This window comes from Pituophis catenifer, unplaced genomic scaffold (assembly GCF_029215685.1).
Source record: "Pituophis catenifer annectens isolate HBS135680 unplaced genomic scaffold, rPitCat1.0.hap2 SCAF_2, whole genome shotgun sequence".
NCBI classification, from domain to species: Eukaryota; Metazoa; Chordata; class Lepidosauria; order Squamata; family Colubridae; genus Pituophis; species Pituophis catenifer.
Window position 1 is genome coordinate 3175928 of NW_027256882.1, and position 25222 is coordinate 3201149.

Genomic DNA, 25222 nt, shown 5'->3' on the forward strand with positions numbered 1-25222 from the left:
AGCTTTTGGAGGCGTGTTGTTCCATTGGTTAATTGTTCTGTCAGGAAATTTATCCTTATTTCTCAGTTGCTTCTTTCCTTGATTAGTTTCCACCTATTGCTTCTTGTCCTACCCTCAGGTGCTTTGGAGAATAGGTTGGGCTCCTCTTCTTTGCGGCAGTCCCCGAGATACAAATACTGCTATCATGTCACTCCTAGTCCTTCTTTTCATTAAACTAGACATACCCAGTTCCTGCAATCATTCTTTATGTTTTAGCCTCCAGTCCCCTAATCATCTTGGTTGCTCTTCTCTGCACTTTTTCTAGAGTCTTATGATCTTTTTTACATCCTAGAGACCAAAACTGGATGCGGTATTCCAGTAAATCCATGTATTTGCCATACACTAAATAAAACAAGCTGTATTTCCCAGACAGCCTCTGGTCCTTGTCTTCTGACCGCCCGTCTGTTTCTGACAGAACTTGGATCCTTTTGAGGCCTCTTCCAAACTCTGCCCAGCCTTCCGGGCAACTCTTCTGGAAGGAAGCGAGTTCAAATCCTCCAGAGAGATTATTCTCCATCTCCACAGATGGTTCCTTGACAGGAAGGAGAGGAAGATGGAGAAAGTGCTGCCTGTGGAGATTTTGAAGCCTTTGTTGGGCAGGGAGGCATTGAGTGGGGCCTTTCCTCCTACTCCCATGACCATCATCCCTGATCTTCCCTCAGATGCGCTCCTCTTTCCCGCGCTTTTCAGGGAATCCTGTAAATTTATGGAAAATCCACTAGAGGGCGCATTCTGCCAAGAGAAGGGAACTCCAGGCGCTTCCCCATTGGGCTACTAGAGGGCGAAAGACACGGCTGCCTTTGTAGAGGAGGCTTGGAAGGAAATGGCGTCACACAACCTTGACGCTCTAGGAGGCCGCGCTTGCTTTCCTTAACCCCTGGCGCTCCGCAGGAGGCGGAGGACCTGTGGGAGAGTCTGGCGGGGGGAGATCCAGACGTGCCCCTGGTGAGTTGGGGGCTCTTCCGTGGGAAAAGGGAGGCGGAGGAGGGAGAGACCCTCGCCCGGCCCTCCTCCAGCTCACCTCCGGGTCCCATGCTCCCCAGCCGCCCCGTGTCCAGGGAGAGCCCGAGTGGGGGGAGGGGAGGGTCGGCCTTGCGGAGTCCCAGCAGGAGAGGAGAGAAGCCTGGCGAGGAGGCAGGATTCGCACCAGGCTCCCTGTCTCCGGAGGGGGAGAGAGGCGGGGCGGCCTCTCCAGCTGCCTCCTTCCAGGCCCTGCGCTGGGCTGAGTCTCTTGGGGCTCCGGGGAGGTTGTGTAAATGTTGTTCAGTGGCTGAATTCAATTTCTAATTCTTGGTATTTTATTTTTCTTTCCCTCTCAGATACACAAAGTCGAAACCTTATGAAATCCTTGCTAACCAAAATTTTCTCTTGGGGGAAGAAAAAAGAGCGGAATCCCTTGGAGGAATCAGTTGTGGAGCACCAGAAATGGTCCCGTGAAGGAAAAGGCATCTGGAGACCCACCAGAGTCCTTGGAGCCATTTGCAGTTGCTCTGCAGGACAGAGAAAGGATGGAGACACAACCTTTTGGAAAGGAGGGAAGCGAAAAAGGCCCTTCAGCTGCTCAGCCTGGGAAGCGGGGGAAGCTCTGGACGAGGACTGGGCAGGAGATCCTGAAGGAGGAAACCATCCTCCCTTCAGAAATTCAGCCCTGGAAGTTCCTCCAATACTGGGAGGCTGAGGGTCCCCGAGGACTTTGCAGCCGACTTCATGATTTTAGTAGGCGATGGCTGAGACCAGAAAAGCACACCAAAGCCCAGATATTGGACCTGGTGGTTCTGGAGCAGCTCCTGTTCCTTCTACCCCCAGAGATGGAGGGTTGGGTACGGGAGTGTGGAGCAGAGACCAGCTCCCAGGCGGTGGCCTTGGCTGAAGGCTTCCTCCTGAACCAGGCAGAGGAGCAGAAGGAGCAGGTCAAGTTGCAGGTGAGACACTTTAGGGAGCTCAAAAAGAAATAAAAAATGCGTTTGAATACTTCACCCCTCCTTCCCAAACTTCTCTGACATTCATAATATGTGACTATATCCCATCAATTCTTGTAGGATATTGTTCCATTGTTTTCTCACTCAACGTCACCGATGGATATTGGGGGCTTTGAGGTTGCATTCCGAATATAAGAATGCACTTCATGTCATGTGATGTACATTAATTCTGCTTCTTTTTTCCTTCCTCCTATTTGAAGTGCTGCACTGTGGAGATCAGAGATCCTGAGGGAAAGAAGAATCCATCAAATCCCCCTCAGGACCTATTTTTCAGGAGGATCCCTTGGGAAGATCAAAATCAGGACACTTCAGGAGGTAATCCAAGCTCCTCCGATTTCCCAGAGAGATCCCATCTGTCTTACCTTATTCTCTTCTGTAGTATACCTCCTCTTATTTTGTTAAATATGCATTTTGAAATTATTTACTTCTTACAGAGAAACAAAGCATGAAGTTTTCGGGTTTTTACGATGGAGATCAGACACTAGTTGAACTTCCAAATCAAGTAAGAAAGGGAAACATTATTAGATTTCCATTCTCCTTTCCTTCAGGAAGTGAAGCGGGTGTGCAGAGTTGGCTCTCCTTCTATTTCCCTCCCTTGTTTGGACTGGATTCTTTTTATGTTCCTGTGCACCATGGACAGCATGATTGCAGGTTTAAGTTGCTCTCAACCAGCATAGCTTCCTCTGTAGACGCTTATTGGGACACAATGGTTTGTCATTTCTGTCCTCAGATTCTGGTTAGGAAATGTTTTTTAAAGACCACTAGTTAACTGGTTCTGGTAGGTACTCCTGCAACTATGAATTTACAAGAAGTAATTTTTTAAAAGTGCTTCAAGTGGTAGGAATAAACGTATCACAGTGGTAGTAACTGATAGAGACCCATTCTTTTTGCAATTATTTGACTTCGAGTTGTGCAAGGCTAATGAAAAATAACTAATTACTCACATTGCCACTTTACCATTTTTAAAAAGCCTTATTTATGACCAGTCATTCAAAAGATAAGCAAATCATATTAAAAAATAAAGCAGAATTTTAAAATCCAAAGAGAATGGCCACACAGAGCATGCAATCACAGTACTTTGGGCTACAAAATAATTTCCAATCCTCTGATTTGTGCCTGGATTAGGAGATCAAACATTCCCACTTTGCAAAGGTTTAGAAATGGACTTCGCAGAGAATTTTCTCTTCTTTGGTTCTCCCATTCAGCCAATAGCTCAGACTACTAGATCAATAAATGATAGGACGATAGATAAGTTGATCCAGAAGTGGGATTACTTTACTGAAAGGCACTGAAAGTTCTGCAGAATAATCAGCTTGATAAAAGTTGCCCCAAATATTTCTTCAGTCAAACAAATTTGGAGAATTGTCCATTTTCTCACCTAAATTTAGGACTTGTATGACGTACAGCCATTTAACTTGGTGCAAATCTTTGCTTTGGGGACAGTGGAGCAGAATAACAGAATTGGTAGGGATCTTGGAGATCTCCTAGTCCAACCATCTTCTCAGACAGGAAGCCCTATAATATTTCAGATAAATGGCTGTCCCATTTCTTCTTAAACTCCTCCAGTATTGCAGCATCCACAACTTCTGGAAGCAAGTCATTCAGTGATCAATTGTTCTCACTGTCAGTAAATTTCTCTTTAGTTGCAGATTAGTTCTCTCCTTGATTAGTTTCCATCCATTGCTTCTTGTCCCGCCCCGAGGTGCTTTGGAGAATAAGTTGGCCTCCTCTTCTTATGGCAGCCCCTTAGATATTGCAACACTTCTACCATCTCACTCCTAGTTCTTCTTTTCATTGAACTAGATATACCCAATTCCAGCACCGTTTTTTATATGTTTTAGCCTCCAGGACCCTCATCATTTTGGTTGCTCTTTCTAGAGTCTCAAGATCTTTTTTACATTGTAGTAACCAATACTAGATGCCAAGTGCTGTCTTACCAAAGCATTATACACCGTTGATTTTCATTTTGTTAGATGAGGCCCAATCTGTCGATACTTCTATATTTCGAGCTTATCTTCTGGAGTATTGTTATTCCTGTCAATTTAGTCTTGTCTTCAAATTTGAGGACTTCCCCTTCTATCCTCTTGTCTAAATCATTGATTAAGATGATCAGATACTGCAAATCCTCCTGTTCTGTTCTTTTTTCCGTCTTCAGGAGAGTCTTGTGTCCTTCGAGGAGGTGGCTGTGTATTTCTCTGAGGAGGAATGGTCTCAGTTGGATCCTGACCAAAAAGCGCTGCATTCGGAAGTCATGCTTGAAAACCATAGGAACGTGGTCTCTCTGGGTAAGAGTTTTTAGTCCCCAATCAGAGAACTCAAGAAGACAGATTATAGTTAGTTTTTTTGTTTTAAAAAATCATTAATCCAATATTATTTCCTTGGAGGGAGAAGGAAACGATCTGGCCTTCTCGTACTCCAAGGAAGGAAGGAGGTCAATGTCTCTTTGTTTAAACTCTTTCTTTGAATGAGGTGTGCCCTTATGTGTCCTCTGGAGGTCATGTGAGAGGAATGTGTTGTCATTTGTCCTCTGAAACCTCCCAAAATTGTGTGAGAACAGAACTTTCATGGTCAGGCTATAGAATACATTCTCCCAATTCAAGAACAAAGGCCTCATGCAATGTGACTTAGTGTATCCTAGGACATAGGTAATCCCGGAGTTATGACAGTTCACTTAGCGACCATTTGAAGTTATGGTTTACCCCCCTCAATACTTTAGACCCAGTCCTAAAATTACGAATGTTGCACCACTACGGCCATCCACAGTTATGAATGACAGTAGAGGCACTGCAACATTCGCCCTACTTATTCCCCCACCCCACCCTGTGACGATGTAGCGAGCCATCGGTTCCTTTGCCTGCTTTGGTACATTTTCAAAAAACATAGGGCTAAAGTGATGAGAAATCTTGCACTACTGATCTTGTGTGATCTCGTACTATAGTACATTAGGCCTCTGTTCTCTGCTAACTGAGGTCTGCATGAGATCCCGGGCAAAAGGCTTTGCAAACAGAGGGAAGGCCTCTTCATTTTCAAAGACTTTTCCCCCCGATCACCACCACATGGATTTGTAACTGACAAACCAATCACACTCAACGTGTAGTTCTCAATGGAACTGCATCTACATAGTGTAGATGCAGTGAAGTGTGCAGTGGGATAGCCCAAGTCTCTGTTTTAGGCCCAGTACTCTTCAACATCTTCATCAGAGGTAGTATTTAGCCGGTTTGCACTGTTCGCTAGTACTGGTGGTGGCCATTTCCTGGAGGTCAGAGAACTGGTAGCGATGGCTGACTGGCCACGTCCCCAAACCAGTCCCCCATCGCTGGTTGCTCACCCCGCCCGATGCTTGCCCCGCCTCACCTGCGCAACTCTGGCGGCTTTGGGAGACTCTAGCCTGGGTGGGGGGAGCGGCCTGGCAAGCTTTTCAGACCATCTGCTGAGAGGAGCAGCTGACCCAGGTGGGTGGTGTCCACCGGGGAAGGTGAAAGGGAATGGGGCCGCCAGGCCGACCACGATTCCCATGGGCCTCGGCAGGGGAGCGCAGAGTGGTGGGGCCGTTGCTAAGGAGGCGACTTGTGGTAGGCTTCCTCCTCCTCTGGGCACAGAGTGGCTTTTGCAGCCAGGCGGTCTCAGGGGTAGCAGGGCGTCCCGGAATGCCTTCCTGCGCCTGCTGGTGGCGCTTCATGTTGCTGCGAAGCTTGCTGGGCTGACCCCCCCCTCCCCACCAGGCTAGCATCTCCTGAAGCCGCCGGCGTTGCAGCCACACACACACACACCCGCGCTTGGAGCTCCAAGCGGCGGACAGCAGCAGGAGTGAGCTCTCAGCACTTTTTCACTGCCGCTGCTCCCGCCATAACTCAGAGTGTTCCAATATTTCAGAGGCTACCGTTAAGAAGAAGAGGGAGTCAAGCTATTCTCCAAAGCACTTGAGGGTAGGACAAGAAGCAATGTGTAGAAACTAATCAAGGAGAGAAGAATCGCCCAAAGAGCTGGCTGCACACATGGATGCTGCGGCTGGGCGCTCTTTCTTTCAGTGTATGATGTGGATGATTCTGTGTGTGTTCTGGATTTTTGAAGTTTTTAAGAAGAGATTGGATAACTATTTGTCTGAAATGGTATAGGGTTTCCTGCCTAAGCATGCGGTTAGAATAGAAGACCTCCAAGGTCCCTTCTAACTCTGTTATTCTATTCTATTTTATCTCGTGCAGTCCTCAGTTCATAGAAAACTCAGGCCTAAAGTTCTATAGTGTGGGACCAGTAGAATGAGAGCTTGCACTCCTGAACCTGCGTGATCTGGCACTAGGGTAGTTTAGGCCTCTGTTCTCTGCTAACTGAGGCCTGTACCTTTTCTGGCCTAATTGTTCCCAAACCACGAAGCAGACTTCTTATCCCAACAAAGATCCCTTTTTATTAAGTTACTGTGAATTTCTCTCATTCACACTCAGCAAAGTCTTTCAAGGGAGAATTTACAGTCACAGACCTTATCTGGCTTGGAAAGCTGTCAAGCCAATATCTTCAAAACCGGGCAAGGAGTCTCCGAGAGTCACAAACCAATTAGGGGAAGTACCGTATTTTTCGGAGTATAAGACTCACTTTCCCCCCCCTAAAAGAGGATGAAAATTTGGGTGCATCTTATACACCGAATGTAGCCCCGCCCATCCTCCGGCCCCCCAGAAAACAGGGTGCACGGAGGCAGCAATAGGCTATGGCAATCCCTGCAGCCTGAAACAGGTGAGGCCGATCCAACCGACAATCAGTTGCTTGTGCTAATCAGGCTGTGATGAAAATGAAAATGAAACAGGTTTTTTGCTGCAAAGAGGCAAATTGCTGGAAGGCAGAAGTAGATTTTTCTTTTCTTGTTTTCCTCCCCCAAAAAGGTAGGCGTGTCTTATAGTCTGGAGCATTTTATACTCCAAAAAATACAGTAATTGTCTCCTGCAAACTCCACTCCCCTTTCACACCTCTAAAGAGCGCTTACAAGCCAAGCTTATTCCTTAACTCAAAACTGACTTTGAGTGGGATTTGCATATAGATAGATAGATAATTGTAAAGAAAGGTATTTTCTAGATATTTTCAAAGCTTTCATGTCTCATGAATATAAAAATCATCATGTCTATATCACACCACTGTAAGCATGCAAAATACAACATAATGGAATTTTGGAAACATTTAGAAGAATATTCGTTGACTTTCTATCGTTTGATCTTTTTCTCTAACCGTGTTATCATTTTCATTTCTCTTTTCCTTTGAAGGTAATAATGGGCAGGAGAATCAAGATTCCTGTGAACTGTTCCAAGTGACCAATGCTAAAGAAGAAACAGAGAAGTTTGGATTTCGAATGGAATTCGAAAGCCATGAGAGAAGCCAGTCAAATAATTGGAATCAGGATAGCTCATATTCCACTGATGCTCCAATGCAAGACTTTCTTGCCCAACAAGAGAAAATAAGGAAAAAATATATTGGGAAAAGTGTAAACGAAGACTATTTAACCCAAAACAAAGGAAAAGATGCTATAGGATACAATGGACAAAATTACAATGGGACATTCATTTATTCTCTTGGAAATAACTTCTTTACATCTGAAAAAGTGATTCACACAAAAAAGGAACCTTATGAATGTTTGGAATCTGGAAAACATTTTGGAACAAGCTGGCAACTTACTTCCCACGAAAGGATTCACACTGGAGAGAAACTGTGTTCAGAATCCCCTGAAGCCCAGTCCCTCCAAGCAGCAGGAGAGAAACCCTATAAATGCATGGAGTGTGGAAAGACCTTTGCTCAGCGCAGGTATCTTGCTTCCCATAAGATTATCCACACAGGGGAAAAGCCATTTAAATGCATGGAGTGTGGAAAGACCTTTGCTCAAAGAGGTAATCTTGCTTACCATAAGATGATCCACTCAGAAGAGAAACCATTTAAATGCATGGAGTGTGGAAAGACCTTTGCTCATAGAAGTAAACTTAATTCCCATAAGATTATCCACGCAGGGGAGAAGCCATACAAATGCATGGAGTGTGGAAAGACCTTTTCTCGAAGAAGTAATCTTATTTCCCATAAGATGATCCACACAGGGGAGACGCCGTATAAATGCATGGAGTGTGGAAAGACCTTTATTTATAGCAATGGACTTAGATACCACAAAATGATCCACACAGGAGAGAAACCATATACATGCATGGAGTGCGGAAAGACCTTTGCTCAGCACAGTTATCTTGCGTCCCATAAGATGATCCACACAGGGGAAAAGCTATTTAAATGTATGGAGTGTGGAAAGACCTTTGCTCGAAAAGATAATCTTATTTCTCATAAGATGATCCACACAGGGGAAAAGCCATTTAAATGCATGGAGTGTGGAAAGACCTTTGCTAAAAGAGGTAATCTTGCTTACCATAAGATGATCCACTCAGAAGAGAAACCATTTACATGCATGGAGTGTGGAAAGACCTTTGCTCATAGAAGTAAACTTAATTCCCATAAGATGATCCACACAGGGGAGAAGCCATACAAATGCATGGAGTGTGGAAAGACCTTTTCTCGAAGAATTAATCTTATTTCCCATAAGATGATCCACACAGGGGAGACGCCGTATAAATGCATGGAGTGTGGAAAGATGTTTACTAAGAGTAGTTCTCTTACTTCTCATAAGATGATCCACACAGGGAAGAAACCATTTAAATGCATGGAGTGTGGAAACAGGTTTGCTCAGAGCAGTGGACTGGCTAACCACAGAAAGATCCACACAGGGGAAAAGCCATTTAAATGCATGCAGTGTGGAAAGAGTTTTGCTCAACGCCGCTATCTTGCTTCCCATGAAATGATCCACACAAGAGAAGCCGTATAAATGCATGGAGTGTGGAAAGATGGAAGCCATAGACCTGAGCGAGTCTGTGGAGTGGAAATACCAGAGCGTGCTCCACAGCCAGATCTTGGAGCGGCTGCCTGAGAAATTCAACAAGCTGAACTTGGGCAGCCTGGGGCATTCACACCAGATCGGGAGCGGCTAGAAGACCCATAAGGAGCCAACTGACAATATTCCAAGTGCGGTCTTACAAGACATTGTAAAGCTGTACTAACACTTCATGTGGTCTTGATTCTATCTTAATGCAGCCTATGATTGAGTTGGGTTGTTTGGCAACTGCTGACTCATGTTTAAGTGATTGTCCACCAGGACTCCAAGATCCCGGTTGCACTTTCTACTGTTGAGCCAGTATCACCTATTCTATGCCTATGTATTTAGTTTTTCTTTCCCAAATAAAGAACCTTACATTTCTCAAATATTGTTTCTCATTTTCCTAGATGGGGTCCAATTTGTTGTGCCTTCTGTATCTTGAGCCTATCTTCTATCAATACCAAATATCTTGAGTGTTGGTATTCCTGTCAATTTGGTCTTGTCTGCAAATTTAATGAGTTCCTGTTTTATTCCCTTGCCTAAATCATTGATGAAGTTGAATAGATCTTGCGAATCCTCCTGTTCTCTTCTTTTTTCTGTGTTCAACAGTTCCCCTCCTTGAAATGTGCCCAACAGGCTTCCGTGCTTTCCATCAGCCGAGGGCTCATGGTAGGGGCGGGGGGGTGGCGGCTATTATAAAGGAAAGTCTTTGTCCGAGGGAGGCCACTGTACCTCAGATAGCCGGATGTGAGTCCCTCCTTGTGGGCTTGCTGATTGCGTACCTGGCTCCCTGCCACGTAGCGGCAGCCCTGCCCGAGCTGCTCAATGTAATAGCCGAGGTGGCGGTGGATACCCCCAGACTTATGGTCATGGGGGATTTCAACCTGCCATCTGTCAGTGAAATGTCAGAGGCAGCTCGGGAGTTCATGGCTTCCATGACGGCCATGGACCTGACCCAGTTAGTTCAAGGTCCTACTCACACGGGGGACACACTCTGGACTTGATTTTTGTCTCTGGTCAGTGGCTGAATGATCTAGAAACAGAGGATATAGCCATCAATCCCTTATCATGGTCAGATCACTCCTTTGACTAGACTTTCGAGCCGCTACCCTCCGCCGAAGGGAGACGGAACCGACTAGGTGGTTCTGTCCCAGGTGCCTGATGGATCCGGATAGGTTCCGGACAGAGCTTGGGCCATTCCCTGAGGCTCTGGCTCACGACTCGACAAGCTCAGATTCAACCAAGTCGAGAGTGGCAATCCCTTCCACACTGAGGGCAGATACATTCTGTCCCCTGCCCAGCCCCCAGATTTTGCTGGTTCCGGGACTGTCTCTTTGCCTCAGCCTACTGAACAAGTGTCGCCTCTAATTGGAGAAGGCCATGCTGCGTCTTTAGCCTCCAAGCTGAACAGTTGGAGGTCAAGGTTTCCCAGTTGTTAATGTCCATTCCCAGGGCCTTTAGGTCCCTCTTGCAGATATCCTTATATCACAGCTGTGGTCCTTTGAGGAGGTGGCTGTGTATTTCTCTGAGGAGGAATTCTCTAAGCTGGATCCTGACGAAAAAGCGCTGCATTCGGAAGTCATGCTTGAAAACTATAGGAATGTGGTCTCTCTCGGTAAGAGTGTTCTTATCCTGAATCCAAGAGTTCAAGAAGACAGATTATATTTTTTTTTAAATTAAAAAATCAATAATCAGATATTGTCTCCTGGGAGGGAGAAGGAAAGGATCAGGCCTTCTTGTACTCTAAGGAAGGAAAGAGGTCAATGTCTCTGCTTAGATTCTTTCTGTGCCATTTCTTATCTGTATTTTTCCATTTAGAATAGAATAGAATAAGAGTTGGAAGGGACCTTGGAAGTCTTCTAGTCCAATCCTACACCACCTCAAATAAATGGTTATCTAACATCTTTTTAAAAACTTCCAGTGTTGGAGCATTCAGAGCTTCTGGAGGCAAGTTGTTCCACTGATTGTTCTAACTGAGGAAATTTCTCCTTAGTTCTAAGTTGCTTCTCTTCTTGATTAGTTTTCCCCCATTGCTTCTTGTTCTACTCTCTCAGGTGCTTTGAAGAATAGTTTCACTCCCTATTCTTTGTGGCAATGCCTGAGATATTGGAACACTGCTATCATGTCTCCCCCTGGTCCTTTTCATTAAACTATACATACCGTTGTTCATAAGTTTTAGCCTCCAGTCCCCTAATCATCTTTGTTGCTCTTCTCTGCATTCTTTCTAGAGTCTCAACATTTTTTTTACATCGTGACGACCAAAACTGAATGCACTATTCCAAGTGTGGCCTAACCAAGGCATTATAAAGTGGTCTTAACACTTCATGTGATATTGATTCTATCCCTCTGTTTATGCAGCCTAGAATTGTGTTGGCTTTTTTGGCAGCTGCTGCACACTGCTGGCTCATATTTAAATGGTTGTCCACTAGGAATCCAAGATCCCTCTCACAGTTACTATTGAGAAAGGTACCACATATACTGTACCTGTGCATTTTGTTTTTCTTGCCTAAATATAGAGCCTTACTTTTTTCAGCATTGAATTTCATTTTGTTAGATAGCGCCCAATGTTCAAGTCTGTCACGATCCTTCTGTATCTTAAGCTTATCTTCTGAAGTGTTGGCTATTCCTGCCAGTTTGGTGTCATCTGCAAATTTGATGATTTCCCCATCTATCCCCTCATCCAAGTCATTGATGAAGATGTTGAAGAGTCCTGGGCCTAAAACAGCCTTGGGCTACCCCACTGCATACTTTCCTCCATGTAGCTGCAGTTCCATTGAGGACTAAACGTTGAGTGCGGTTGGTCAGCCACTTATGTATCCATCTGGTGGTGATGCTGTCTAACCCACATTTTTCTACTTTATCTAGTAGTAGGTTATGGTCTACTTTATCCAATGCCTTACTGTAGGCCAAGAAAATTATCTCAACAGTATTCCTCTGGTCCACTAATTTATTTCTATTTGAACTTATCTGTGGAGGCTGAAAAGAATGAGGTGTGCTTTTATGTGTCCCCTAGAGGTCATGTGAGAGGAACATGTTGTCATTTGTCCTCTGAAACCTCCCAGAATTGTGTGAGAACAGATCTTTCATGAACAGACCATGGAAGAACATTCTCCCAAACCAATTGAAGAACGAAGGCCTAATGCAATGTGACTCTATCCTATGGTATAGGTAATCCCCAAGTTATGACAGTTCACTTAGTGACCATTCAAAGTTATGATTCCCCCTCCCCCCATACTTTAGACGAAGTCTCGAAATTATGAATGTTGCAGCACTACGGCCATCCATACTTACGAATGACAGCAGGGGCACTGCAACATTTGCCCTACCTATTCCCCGCAAGCAAATCTCGCACTACTGATCTCATGTGATCTCGCACTATAGTACATTAGGCTATAGTACATCTGTTTTCTGCTAACTGAGGCCTGTACTAGATCTGGCCAAAGAATCCTTGCAGGCCGATGAGACTTTGGGGCAGTGAAATAACCTTTCTTGAGCCTCCCAACCTTTCCAATGTCGACGCGAAATGTGTTTACAAGCCAAGGGGAGGCTTCAAGCAAAGAATTTCACCCCAAAATCTCATCACTGGGATCGAAGAACGGGCTGAGCGGTAGTCCTGCCTGCCAAACAGACGCCATGGAGCAGCTGTTCCAAGGTACACCGGGGAATGAACTTGTTTCAAAATTGTTTCAGTTCTCATGTCTATATCACACCACTGTAGGCATGTGGTACATAGAACATAATGGAATTTCTTGCCCAACAAGAGAAAATAAAGAAAAAATGTATTGGGAAAAGTGTGAAACTAATTATATGTAAATGAACACTATGTAACCCAAAACAAAGGAGAAGGTGCTATAAGAAGATACAACGGAAAAAATTACAATGGGACATTCATTCCTTCTCATGGAAATAAGTTCCTTACATCTCAAAAAGTGATTGACACCAAAGAGAAGCCTTTTAAATGTTTGGAATGTGGGGCATGTTTTAGAACAAGCAGACAATTTACTTCCCATGAAAGGATTCACACTGGAGAGAAGGTATACAAATGCAGAGTCTGGTAACAGGTTCAGAAGATACAGTAATCTTATTTCCCATAAAAGGATCCACTAAGTAAATATTTACTCGTAGCAATGAACTTACTATCCACAAAACGATCCGTACGGGGGAAAAGCCATTTTAACGCATGGAGTGTGGGAAGCTCTTTACTCAAAATGGTAGTCTTATTTCCCATAAGATGATCCACACGGGTGAAGCTGTATAAATGCATGGAAAGTTGAAAGTTGAAACACACTATCTTTTCATTCGCATGCTGTGTTTCCTGAGATTGTTCGTGAAGAGACAGATGAGTCCCTTATCCTTAACTGCTGGATGGAGGGCTAGGCTGGGCTGAAGCAGACGAGAAAAAGCGAGGTGAAAAGCTAAGGACAAGGGGCTCACCTGCCTCTCCCAAGACCTTTCGGGACACACATTGTGCAAATGTACTTGCAAACCCTAGCACGAGCAATAGCAGCTGTGCCTTCCCCCTTCCAAAACATGCCAGGATGTGATCTAAATAAGACCTGGCTTGACCTGCTATTGAAACTCTTTCCAGCTCTTTCTCAAAGTGTTACTGCAGCAGCTGCCTGAAAAATGCTTGCAACGGCTGCTGGATACGGAGTGTCTTGTCCCATGCCTCTGCCTGCTGCCAATGCCGCCTGCAGCAGTTGAAAGGAAAAAGTGGGACTCACTTGCCGCCCCTTGCACTGCGAAAGGCGGCAAAATGTAGAGAACAGCCACCGTCCCTTTGGGAAAGAGCCAGGAGGCGTTTCAATAGCAGTTCAAGCCAGGTCTTATTTAGATCACATCCTGGCATGTTTTGGAAGGGGGAAGGCACAGCTGCTATTGCCCGTGCTGGGTTTTGCAAGTTCTGCAGGATTTTTAAATATCTCCCTTCCAAAACATATGGATGACAGGGGAATCCCGCTTTTGACACACTCACCACTCGCAGCAACTGGCACGAGTGACTTATGGGGGCTCTTCATCCTCCTGACAGCACTGCTTCGGCTGCCCTGCTGGTCTGCTCCTGCTTGACAGGGGAGGGGGGAGGCCCAGATCTATGGAGCACTCCTCTGCCACCAGCCTGCCAGGGCTCCTTCCTCAGAGGCTGCCACTGTAACCACGCCACTTCCCCCGCCACTACATTCAGGCTGCTGAGCACTGTCCTGCGCATCTACTCTGCTGCAATTCTCTTCATTGCACTAAAAATTACTATCACAGTAAACCTGGGGTCTGCAACCTTAAACACCCAAAGAGCCATTTGGACCCATTTCCCATAGGAAAAAAACCACTGGGTGCCACAAAACCTGGGTGGGCGTGGCCAACTCCATGTCACTCATTCCCCCCAGTCTCATGACCCTTTAGCCATGCCTACCTAGCAGTTCATTAGGGCAGACAACCAGTCATTAATAAACAACCCACCGGGAACAACCCCCACTCCCTTTACCTTCTCCTCTCTCCTCCCCCTCTGTATCTCTGTCTCTCTCTCCCTCTCTCACTCTTTATCTCTCTCTCCCCCATCTTCCCTCTCTCCCTTCTCTGTATCTATGTCTCTGTCTCCCAGCTCTGTATCTGTCTTTCTCTCTCTCCATCTATCTCTCCCCTCTCTGTCTCTCTCCCATCTCCCCACTCTTTGTATCTCTCCTCTCCGCCTCTCTCTTCCTCTGTATCTCTCGACCCCTTTCCCCTCTCTGTATCTATGTCTCTCTCCTCCTCTCCTCTCTATCTCCCCTCTCTGTATCTCTCTCCCCCTCTATCTGTATCTGTCTCTCTGTCTTTCCCTCCCTCTCCCTCTCCCTCTCCCTCTCTCTCTGTATGTGATTCTCTATGTCTCTCTGTCTGTCTCTGTGTGTGTATGTCTGTGTGTGCGAGCACGTGCACGCCCAGGAAACTCTTCTTGGGGCTCTTCGCTACTCCTTTTTGTTGTTCTTGGCAAGTTTTTGATAATCCGAGCTGGCTGAGGAACGAGTGCATCCTCCTCCACCTTCTCTCGCAACACCCTGGCTGGCTGTGGCAGGGCTGGGAGCATGCGCACAAGTGGGAAGAGCCACCTCAAGCGGCCGGGCCTCATCATGAGGTAAAATTTCTGGAATATCCATGGATTTCAGCTTTCCCTCCATTTTGGAACTTTTTTTCTTTTTTGTTTTCCTTCACAGTCTTTCCGCGGGTACAAGAGACGGGGTGACCCGGAGTGTTCATCCGAAGAGGCTGGAGGGGTCTCTGCCTTTTCTGCTTCCCCCGTTTGCTGTGAGGCTGAGGGAATAATTTGGGAAGGGCATCTGTATGTATTGAATTAAAGAAATAGAAAACAATAATTTTCCTTATGGTGGCTTCCCTTCCTGTGTCCCAGCTTTCTCCACTTCAGGCTAACAAGACCCAAGCTGTGTTTCCCAGAGAGCCTCCTGGTTCTTCTCTTCTGACAGGATTTGGACCCTTTTGAAGCCTCCACAGACGGTTCCTGGACAGGAAGGAGAGGAAATGGCGGAATTGCTGCCTCTGGAGACCAAAAAGCTTTTCTTGTGCAGGGAGGCATTGAAAGGGGCCTTTTCTCCTACTCCCATGCCCATCATCCCTGCCCTTCCCTCAGATGCGCTCCTCTTTCCCGCCCTTTTCAGGGAATCCTGTAAATTTAGGGAAAATCCACTAGGGGGCGCCTTCTGCCAAGAGAAGGGAACACCAGGCGCTTCCCCATTGGGCCACTGGAGGGCGAAAGACACGGCTGCCTTTGTAGAGGAGGCTTGGAAGGAAATGACGTCACACAACCTTGCTGCTCTAGGAGGCCGCGCTTGCTTTCCTTAACCCCTGGCGCTCCGCAGGAGGCGGAGGACCTGTGGGAGAGTCTGGCGGGGGGAGATCCAGACGTGCCCCTGGTGAGTTGGGGGCTCTTCCGTGGGAAAAGGGAGGCGGAGGAGGGAGAGACCCTTACCCGGCCCTCCTCCAGCTCACCTCCGGGTCCCATGCTCCCCAGCTGCCCCGTGTCCAGGGAGAGCCCGAGTGGGGGGAGGGGAGGGTCGGCCTTGCGGAGGCCCAGCAGGAGAGGAGAGAAGTCTGGCGAGGAGGAGGCAGGATTCGCACCAGGCTCCCTGTCTCCGGAGGGGGAAAGAAGTGGGGCGGCCTCTCCAGCTCCCTTCTTCTCGGCCCTGCGCTGGGCTGAGTCTTTTGGGGTTCAGGGCAGGTTGAGTTCAGTGGCTGAATTCAATTTCTAATTCTTGGTATTTATTTTTCTTTCCATCTCAGATACACAAAGTCGAAACCTTATGAAATCCTTGCTAACCAAAATTTTCTCTTGCTGGGGAAAAAAAAGAGAGGAATAACTTGGAGGGATCAGTCGTGGAGCACCAGAAATGGTCCCGTGAAGGAAAAGGCATCTGGAGACCCACCAGAGTCCTTGGAGCCATTTGCAGTTGCTCTGCAGGACAGAGAAAGGATGGAGACACAACCTTTCGGAAAGGAGGGAAGCGGAAAAGGCCCTTCAGCTGCTCAGCCTGGGAAGGGGGGGAAGCTCTGGACAAGGACTGGGCAGGAGATCCTGGAGGAGGAAACCATCCTCCCTTCACAAGTTCAGCCCTGGAAGTTCCTCCAATACTGGGAGGCTGAAGGTCCCCGAGGACTTTGCAGCCGACTCCATGATTTTAGTAGGCGATGGCTGAGACCAGAAAAGCACACCAAAGCCCAGATGTTGGATCTGGTGGTTCTGGAGCAGCTCCTGTTCCTTCTACCCCCAGAGATGGAGGGTTGGGTGCGGGAGTGTGGAGCAGAGACCAGCTCCCAGGCGGTGGCCCTGGCTGAAGGCTTCCTCCTGAGCCAGGTGGAGGAGCAGAAGGAGCAGGTGGAGTTGCAGGTGAGACACTAGGGTGCCCAGAAGGGAATAAAAAATGTGTTCGAATGCTTCACCCCTCCTTCCCAAACTTCTCTGACATTCATAATATGTGACTATATCCCATCAATTCTTGTAGGATATTGTTCCATTGTTTTCTCACTCAACGTCACTGATGGATATTGGGGCTTTGAGGTTGAATTCCGAATATAAGAATGCACTTCATGTCATGTGATGTATATTACTTCTGCTTCTTCCATCCTTCCTCCTATTTGAAGGGCTGTACTGTGGAGATCAAAGATCCTGAGAGAAAGAAGAATCCATCAAATTCCCCTCAGGACCTATTTTTCAGGAGGACCCCTTGGGAAGATCAAAGTCAGGACACCTCGGGAGGTAATCGAACATTCTCTGATTTCCCAGAGAGATCCCATCTGTCTTACCTTATTCTCTTCTGTAGTATACCTTCTCTTAATTTGTTAAATATGCATTTTGAAATCATTTATTTCTTACAGAGAAACAAAGCATGAAGTTTTCGGGTTTTTACGTTGGAGATCAGACACTGGTTGAACTTCCAAATCAAGTAAGAAAGGGAAACATTATTAGATTTCCATTCTCCTTTCCTTCAAGAAGTGAAGCGGGTGTGCAGAGTTGGCTCTCCTTCTATTTCCCTCCCTTGTTTGGACTGGATTCTTTTTATGTTCCTGTGCGACATGGACAGCATGATTGCAGGTTCAAGTTGCTCTCAACCAGCATAGCTTCCTCTGTAGACTCTTACTGGGACACAATGGTTTGTCATTTCTGTCCACAGATTCTGGTTAGGAAATGTTTTTCAAAGACCACTAGTTAACTGGTTCTGGTAGGTACTCCTGCAACTATGAATTTACAAGAAGTAATTTTTTAAAAGTGCTTCAAGTGGTAGGAATAAACGTATCACAGTGGTAGTAACTGCTAGAGACCCATTCTTTTTGCAATTATTTGATTTGGAGTTGTGCAAGGCTAATGAAAAATAACTAATTACTCACACTGCCACTTTACCATTTTTAAAAAGCCTTATTTATGACCAGTCATTCAAAAGATAAGCAAATCATATTAAAAAATAAAGCAGAATTTTAAAATCCAAAGAGAATGGCCACACAGAGCATGCAATCACAGTACTTTGGGCTACAAAATAATTTCCAATCCTCTGATTTGTGCCTGGATTAGGAGATCAAACATTCCCACTTTGCAAAGGTTTAGAAATGGACTTCGCAGAGAATTTTCTCTTCTTTGGTTCTCCCATTCAGCCAATAGCTCAGACTACTAGATCAATAAATGATAGGGTGATAGATAAATTGAACCAGAGATGGGATTACTGTACTGAAAGGCACTGAAAGTTCTGCAGAACAATCAGCTTGATATAAGTTGCCCCAAATATTTCTTCAGTCAAACAAATTTGGTGAATTGTCCATTTTCTCACCTAAATTTAGGACTTGTGTGACACACAGCCATTTAAGTTGGTGCAAATCTTTGCTTTGGGAATTTGGGAACGATGGACCAGAATAACAGAATTGGTAGGGATCTTGGAGATCTAGTCCAACCATCTTCTCAGACAGGAAGCCCTATAATATTTCAGATAAATGGCTGTCCCATTTCTTCTTAAACTCCTCCAGTATGGGAGTATCCACAACTTCTGGAAGCAAGTCATTCCATTGATTAATTGTTCTCACTGTCAGTGAATTTCTCTTTAGTTGCACATTAGTTCTCTCCTTGATTAGTTTCAATCCATTGCTTCTTGTCCAAGGCCTTCAGGTGCCTTGGAGAATAAGTTGGACTCCTCTTCTTTGTGGCAGCCCCTTAGATATTGCAAAACTGCTACCATCTCACTCCTCGTTCTTCTTTTCATTGAACTAGATATACCCAATTCCAGCAACCTTTTTTTATGTTTTAGCCTCCAGGACCTTAATCATTTTGGTTGCTCTTTCTAAAGTCTCAAGATGTTTTTTACATCGTAGTAACCAATACTGGATGCCAAGTCCTGTCTTACCAAAGTATTATACACCATTGATTTTCATTTTGTTAGATGAGGCCCAATCTGTCGATTCTTCTATATTTTGAGCTTATCTTCTGGAGTATTGTTATTCCTGTCAATTTAGTCTTATCTTCAAATTTGAGGACTTCCCCTTCTATTCTCTTGTCTAAATCATTGATTAAGATGATCAGATACTGCAAATCCTCCTGTTCTGTTCTTTTTTCCGTCTTCAGGAGAGTCTTGTGTCCTTCGAGGAGGTGGCTGTGTATTTCTCTGAGGAGGAATGGTCTCAGCTGGATCCTGACCAAAAAGCGCTGCATTCTGAAGTCATGCTTGAAAACCATAGGAACGTGGTCTCTCTGGGTAAGAGTTTTCTAGTCCCCAATCAGAGAACTCAAGAAGACAGATTATAGTTAGTTTTTTTATTTTAAAAAATCACTAATCCAATATTATTTCCTTGGAGGGAGAAGGAAACGATCTGGCCTTCTCGTACTCCAATGAAGGGAAGAGGTCAATGTCTCTTTGTTTAAATTCTTTCTTTGAATGAGGTGTGCCCTTATGTGTCCTCTGGAGGTCAACTGAGAGGAATGTGTTGTCATTTGTCCTCTGAAACCTCCCAAAATTGTGTGAGAACAGAACTTTTATGGTCAGGCCAATGTGACTCAGTGTATCCTAGGACATAGGTAATCCCGGAGTTATGACAGTTCACTTAGCGACCATTTGAAGTTATGATTTAGCTCCCCTCAATACTTTAGACCCAGTCCTAAAATTACGAATGTTGCACCACTACGGCCATCCACAGTTATGAATGACAGTAGAGGCACTGCAACATTCGCCCTACTTATTCCCCCACCCCACCCTGCGACGATGTAGCGAGCCATCGGTTCCTTTGCCTGCTTTGGTACATTTTCAAAAAACATAGGGCTAAAGTGATGAGAAATCTTGCACTACTGATCTTGTGTGATCTCGTACTATAGTACATTAGGCCTCTGTTCTCTGCTAACTGAGGTCTGCATGAGATCCCGGGCAAAAGGCTTTGCAAACAGAGGGAAGGCCTCTTCGTTTTCAAAGACTTTACCCCCGATCACCATCACATGGATTTGTAACTGACAAACCAATCACACTCAACATGTAGTTCTCAATGGAACTGCATCTACATGGAGGGAAGTATGCAGTGGGATTGCCCAAGTCTCTCTCTTAGGCCCAGTACTCTTCAACATCTTCATCAGAGGTAGTATTTAGCCGGTTTGCACTGTTCGCTAGTACTGGTGGTGGCCATTTCCTGGAGGTCAGAGAACTGGTAGCGATGGCTGACTGGCCACATCCCCGTACCGGTCCCCCTGTCGCCGGTTGCTCACCCCGCCCGATGCTTGCGCCGCCTCACCTGCGCAACTCTGGCGGCTTCGGGAGACTCTAGCTTGGGGGGGGCAGCCTGGCAAGCTTTTCAGCCCGTCTGCTGAGAGGAGCAGCTGACCCAGGTGAGCGGTGTCCACCGGGGAGGGGTGGTAGGGAATGGGGCCGCCAGGCCAACCACGATTCCCATCGGCCTTGGCAGGGGAGCGCAGAGTGCTGGGGCCGTTGCTGAGGAGGCGACTGGGGGGGGGCTTCCTCCTCTGGGCACAGAGTGGCTTTTGCAGCCAGGCGGTCTCAGGGGTTGCAGGGCGTCCCAGAATGCCTTCCCACGCCTGCTGGCAGCGCTTCATGCTGCTGCGAAGCTTGCTGAGCTGACCCCCCCTTCTCACCGGGCTAGCATCTCCCGAAGCTGCTGGCGTTGCAGCCCCCCCCGCCCCCGCTTGGAGCTCCGGGCGGCAGCAGGGGTGAGCTCTCAGCACTTTTTCCAGTGGCAGGAAAACGTTGTGAGGGGGAATCCTCACTCACGTTTCAACCTCTGGAGCTCAAAGAGGCAGTGGGGCGGTGGTGAATCAAAGCGTCAGGCGAAAGGTGAGCGAGGATTTCCCCTCAGAACTTTTTTCTGCTACTGGAAAAAGTGCTGGGAGCTCGCTGCCGCTGCTCCCGCCATGACTCAGAGTGTTCCAATATTTCAGAGGCTACCATTAAGAAGAAGAGGGAATCAAGCTATTCTCCAAAGCACTTGAGGGTAGGACAAGAAGCAATGTGTAGAAACTAATCAAGGAGAAAAGAATCGCCCAAAGAGATGGCTGCACACATGGATGCTGCGGCTGGGCGCTCTTTCTTTCAGTGTATGATGTGGATGATTCTGTGTGTGTTCTGGATTTTTGAAGTTTTTAAGAAGAGATTGGATAACCATTTGTCTGAAATGGTATAGGGTTTCCTGCCTAAGCATGCGGTTAGAATAGAAGACCTCCAAGGTCCCTTCTAACTCTGTTATTCTATTCTATTTTATGTTGTGCAGTCCTCAGTTCGTAGAAAACTCAGGCCTAAAGTTCTATAGTGTGGGACCAGTAGAATGAGACCTTGCACTACTGAACCTGCGTGATCTGGCACTAAGGTAGTTTAGGCCTCTGTTCTCTGCTAACTGAGGCGTGTACCTTTTCTGGCCTAGGCGTTACCAAACCACGAAGCAGACTCCTTATCCCAACAAAAAACCCTTTTTATTAAGTTACTGTGAATTTCTCTCATTCACACTCAACAAAGTCTTTCAAGGGAGAATTTACAGTAACAGACCTTATCTGGCTTGGAGAGATGTCAGGCCGATATCTTCAAAACCGGGCAAGGAGTTTCTGAGAGTCACAAACCAATTAGGGGAACTACCATATTTTTTGGAGTATAAGACTCACTTTTCCCCCCCTAAAAGAGGATGAAAATTTGGGTGCGTCTTATACACCGAATGTAGTCCCGCCCACCTTCCGGCACCCCAGAAAATGAGGTGCACGGAGGCGGCAATAGGCTATGGCAATCCCTGCAGCTTGAAACAGGTGAGGCCGATCCAACCGACAATCAGTTGCTTGTGCTAATCAGGCTGTGATGAAAATGAAAATGAAACAGGCTGTTTCCTGCAGAGGCAAATTGCTGGGAGGAAGAGATAGATTTTTCTTTTCTTGTTTTCCTCCCCAAAAAAGGTAGGCGTGTCTTATTGTCCGGAGCATCTTATACTCCGAAAAATACAGTAACTGTCTCCTGCAAACTCCACTCCCCTTTCGCTCCTCTTTTATTTCCTCTAGAAGGGGCTAGTCATCGTCCACCTGTGGCCTTACTCCGAAGTCAACCCTTGTTCTTTAGCTGTTCCCTTTGTCTGGCAACTCTGCACATGTGCACAGTGGGAACAGGCTCCAGCTGTTCGTCTGGCTAACTGATGTCTGACTTTGAAGGCAGCTAATAACTGGCATTCAGCCCTGGCCCCCTCTCTGCCTCCGACGCAGAGCCTTCATCAGAGCCTTCCCTAGAATCCAGGACTGGTCCATGTTCCTCCCCAACCTCCTCACTGTACGAATCTGCTGTCAGCTCCACTTGCCACTGGCGGGCCTCAACAGGACCACATCTGGCCAAAGAATCCTTGTAAGCCAATGAGACTTTTGAGCAGTGAAATAGCCTTTCTTGAGCCTCCCAGCCTTTCCAGTCTTGGCGCAAAGAGCGTTTACAAGCCAAGCTTATTCCTTAACTCAAAACTGACTTTGAGTGGGATTTGCATATATATATAGATAGATAATTGTAAAGAAAGGTATTTTCTAGATATTTTCAAAGCTTTCATGACTCATGAATATAGAAATCATCATGTCTATATCACACCACTGTAAGCATGCAAAATACAACATAATGGAATTTTGGAAACATTCAGAAGAATATTCGCTGACTTCCTACAGTTTGATCTTTTTCTCTAACCGTGTTATCATTTTCATTTCTCTTTTCCTTTGAAGGTAATAATGGGCAGGAGAATCAAGATTCCTGTGAACTGTTCCAAGTGACCAATGCTAAAGATGAAACAGAGAAGTTTGGATTTCGAATGGAATTCGAAAGCCATGAGAGAAGCCAGTCAAATAATTGGAATCAGGATAACTCATATTCCACTGATGCTCCAATGCAAGACTTTCTTGCCCAACAAGAGAAAATAAGGAAAAAATATATTGGGAAAAGTGTAAATGAAGACTATTTAACCCAAAACAAAGGAAAAGATGCTATAGGATACAATGGACAAAATTACAATGGGACATTCATTTATTCTCTTGGAAATAACTTCTTTACATCTGAAAAAGTGATTCACACAAAAAAGGAGCCTTATGAATGTTTGGAATCTGGAAAACATTTTGGAACAAGCTGGCAACTTACTTCCCAAGAAAGGATTCACACTGGGGAGAAACTGTGTTCAGAATCCCCTGTAGCCTATGCAGCCCAGTCCCTCCAAGCAGCAGGAGAGAAACCCTATAAATGCATGGAGTGTGGAAAGACCTTTGCTCAACGCAGGTATCTTGCTTCCCATAAGATTATTCACTCAGAAGAGAAACCATTTAAATGCATGGAGTGTGGAAAGACCTTTGCTCAAAGAGGTAATCTTGCTTACCATAAGATGATCCACTCAGAAGAGAAACCATTTAAATGCATGGAGTGTGGAAAGACCTTTGCTCATAGAAGTACACTTAATTCCCATAAGATGATCCACACAGGGGAGAAGCCATTTAAATGCATGGAGTGTGGAAAGACCTTTGCTAAAAGATGTAATCTTTCTTACCATAAGATGATCCACTCTGAAGAGAAACCATTTAAATGCATGGAGTGTGGAAAGACCTTTGCTCATAAAAGTACACTTAATTCCCATAAGATGATCCACACAGGGGAGAAGCCATACAAATGCATGGAGTGTGGAAAGACCTTTTCTCGAAGAAGTAGTCTTATTTCCCATAATATGATCCACACAGGGGAGAAGCCCTATAAATGCATGGAGTGTGGAAAGATGTTTACTCAGAGTAGTACTCTTACTTCTCATAAGATGATCCACACAGGGAAGAAACCATTTAAATGCATGGAGTGTGGAAACAGGTTTGCTCAGAGCGGTGGACTGGCTAACCACAGAAAGATCCACACAGGGGAAAAGCCATTTAAATGCATGCAGCGTGGAAAGACTTGCTCAATGCCACTATCTTGCTTCCCATGAAATGATCCACACAAGAGAAGCCGTATAAATGCATGGAGTGTGGAAAGATGGAAGCCATAGACCTGAGCGAATCTGTGGAGTGGAAATACCAGAGCGTGCTCCGCAACCAGATCTTGGAGCGGCTGCCTGAGAAATTCAACAAGCTGAACTTGGGCACCCTGGGTCATTCACAGAGGCGGAAGACCCATAAGGAGCCAACTTTGACAATATTCCAAGTGCGGTCTTGCAAGGCATTGTAAAGCTGTATTAACACTTCATGTGGTCTTGATTCTATCCCTCTTAATGCAAGCTATGATTGAGTTGGGTTTTTTGGCAACTGCTGACTCGTGTTTAAGTGATTGTCCATTAGGCCTCCAAGATCCCCGTTGCACTTTCTACTGTTGAGCCAGGTATCACCTATTTTATGCCTATGTATTTAGTTTTTCTTTCCTAAATAAAGAACCTTACATTTCTCAAATATTGTTTTTCATTTTCTTAGATGGGGTCCAATCTGTTGATCCTTCTGTATCTTGAGCCTATCTTCTGGAGTGTTGGTATTCTTGTCAGTTTGGTCTTGTCTGCAAATTTAATGAGTTCCTGTTTTATTCCCTTGCCTAAATCATTGATGAAGTTGAACAGATCTTGCGAATCCTCCTGTTCTCTTCTTTTTTCCATGTTCAACAGTTCCCCTCGTTGAAATGTGCCTACCAGGCTTCTGCGCATTCCATCAGCCGAGGGCTCAGGGTAGACTTTCGAGCCGCTACCCTCCGCCGCAGGCAGATGGAACCAACTAGCTGGTTCCGTCCCAGGTGCCTGATGCATCTGGATAGGTTCCTGATGGAGCTTGGGCCATTCCCTGAGGCTCTGGCTCACGACTCAACTAAAGAACTGGTGGCCGCCTCGGATAGGGCGGCCACTGGAGCTTTAGACCAGGTCATGCCTTTGCAGCCTCTGACCCGGTGCCGATCCCAATTGGCTCCCTGGTTTTCCAAGGAGCTGAGAGATTAAGCGCCGGAAAAGACGCCTGGAGAGCGATTGGAGGGCCAGCTGTTCCGAATCTGACCGAACACTGGTGAGGTCTCATATTAAGATCTACCTAGTGGCGATAAGAGCAGCAAAATCTAATTATTTTTCCACTCTTGTTGCGTCTGCAGATAACCGCCCAGCCGCCCTGTTTAAGGTGACCCACTCCCTATTTCATTTGGGAGCGCGGGAAGACCCCTTGCAGGGTAGGGCTGATGATTTTGTGCAATACCTGCATGATAAAATCGCTCACATTCGGGAAGGCTTGGACTCCGATTGGGTAGGTTCAGATGGGGTGATGGAGGTGGGTCCTGAGTGTGTTATCTGGAAGGAGTTTGACCATGTGACTCCCGAGGACATGGACAGGGTTCTGGGTAGCCTTAGCGCTGCCACA

General features: G+C 46.0%; 1 protein-coding gene across 1 annotated transcript; it reads left to right on the forward strand.

Moving 5' to 3' along the window:
• Positions 1-552: 552 nt before the first annotated feature.
• On the forward strand, positions 553-23931 carry LOC139311669 (zinc finger protein 493-like). The gene is made up of 8 exons (XM_070936146.1): positions 553-984; positions 1359-1961; positions 2219-2333; positions 2453-2520; positions 4174-4303; positions 7265-8844; positions 12849-12935; positions 23092-23931. The coding sequence occupies exons 2-8, from the start codon at positions 1548-1550 to the stop codon at positions 23824-23826; spliced, it is 3129 nt and encodes a 1042-aa protein (XP_070792247.1). The 5' UTR covers positions 553-984; positions 1359-1547; the 3' UTR covers positions 23827-23931.
• Positions 23932-25222: the final 1291 nt, after the last annotated feature.

Coding starts and splice junctions, on each gene's coding strand:
- LOC139311669 (XM_070936146.1), top strand. CDS start 1,548: ATGGAGACACAACCTTTTGGAAAGGAGGGAAGCGAAAAAGGCCCTTCA. Junction 1,962..2,218: donor AGGAGCAGGTCAAGTTGCAG/GTGAGACACTTT, acceptor TCCTATTTGAAG/TGCTGCACTGTGGAGATCAG. Junction 8,845..12,848: donor AAATGATCCACACAAGAGAA/GCCGTATAAATG, acceptor GACACCAAAGAG/AAGCCTTTTAAATGTTTGGA.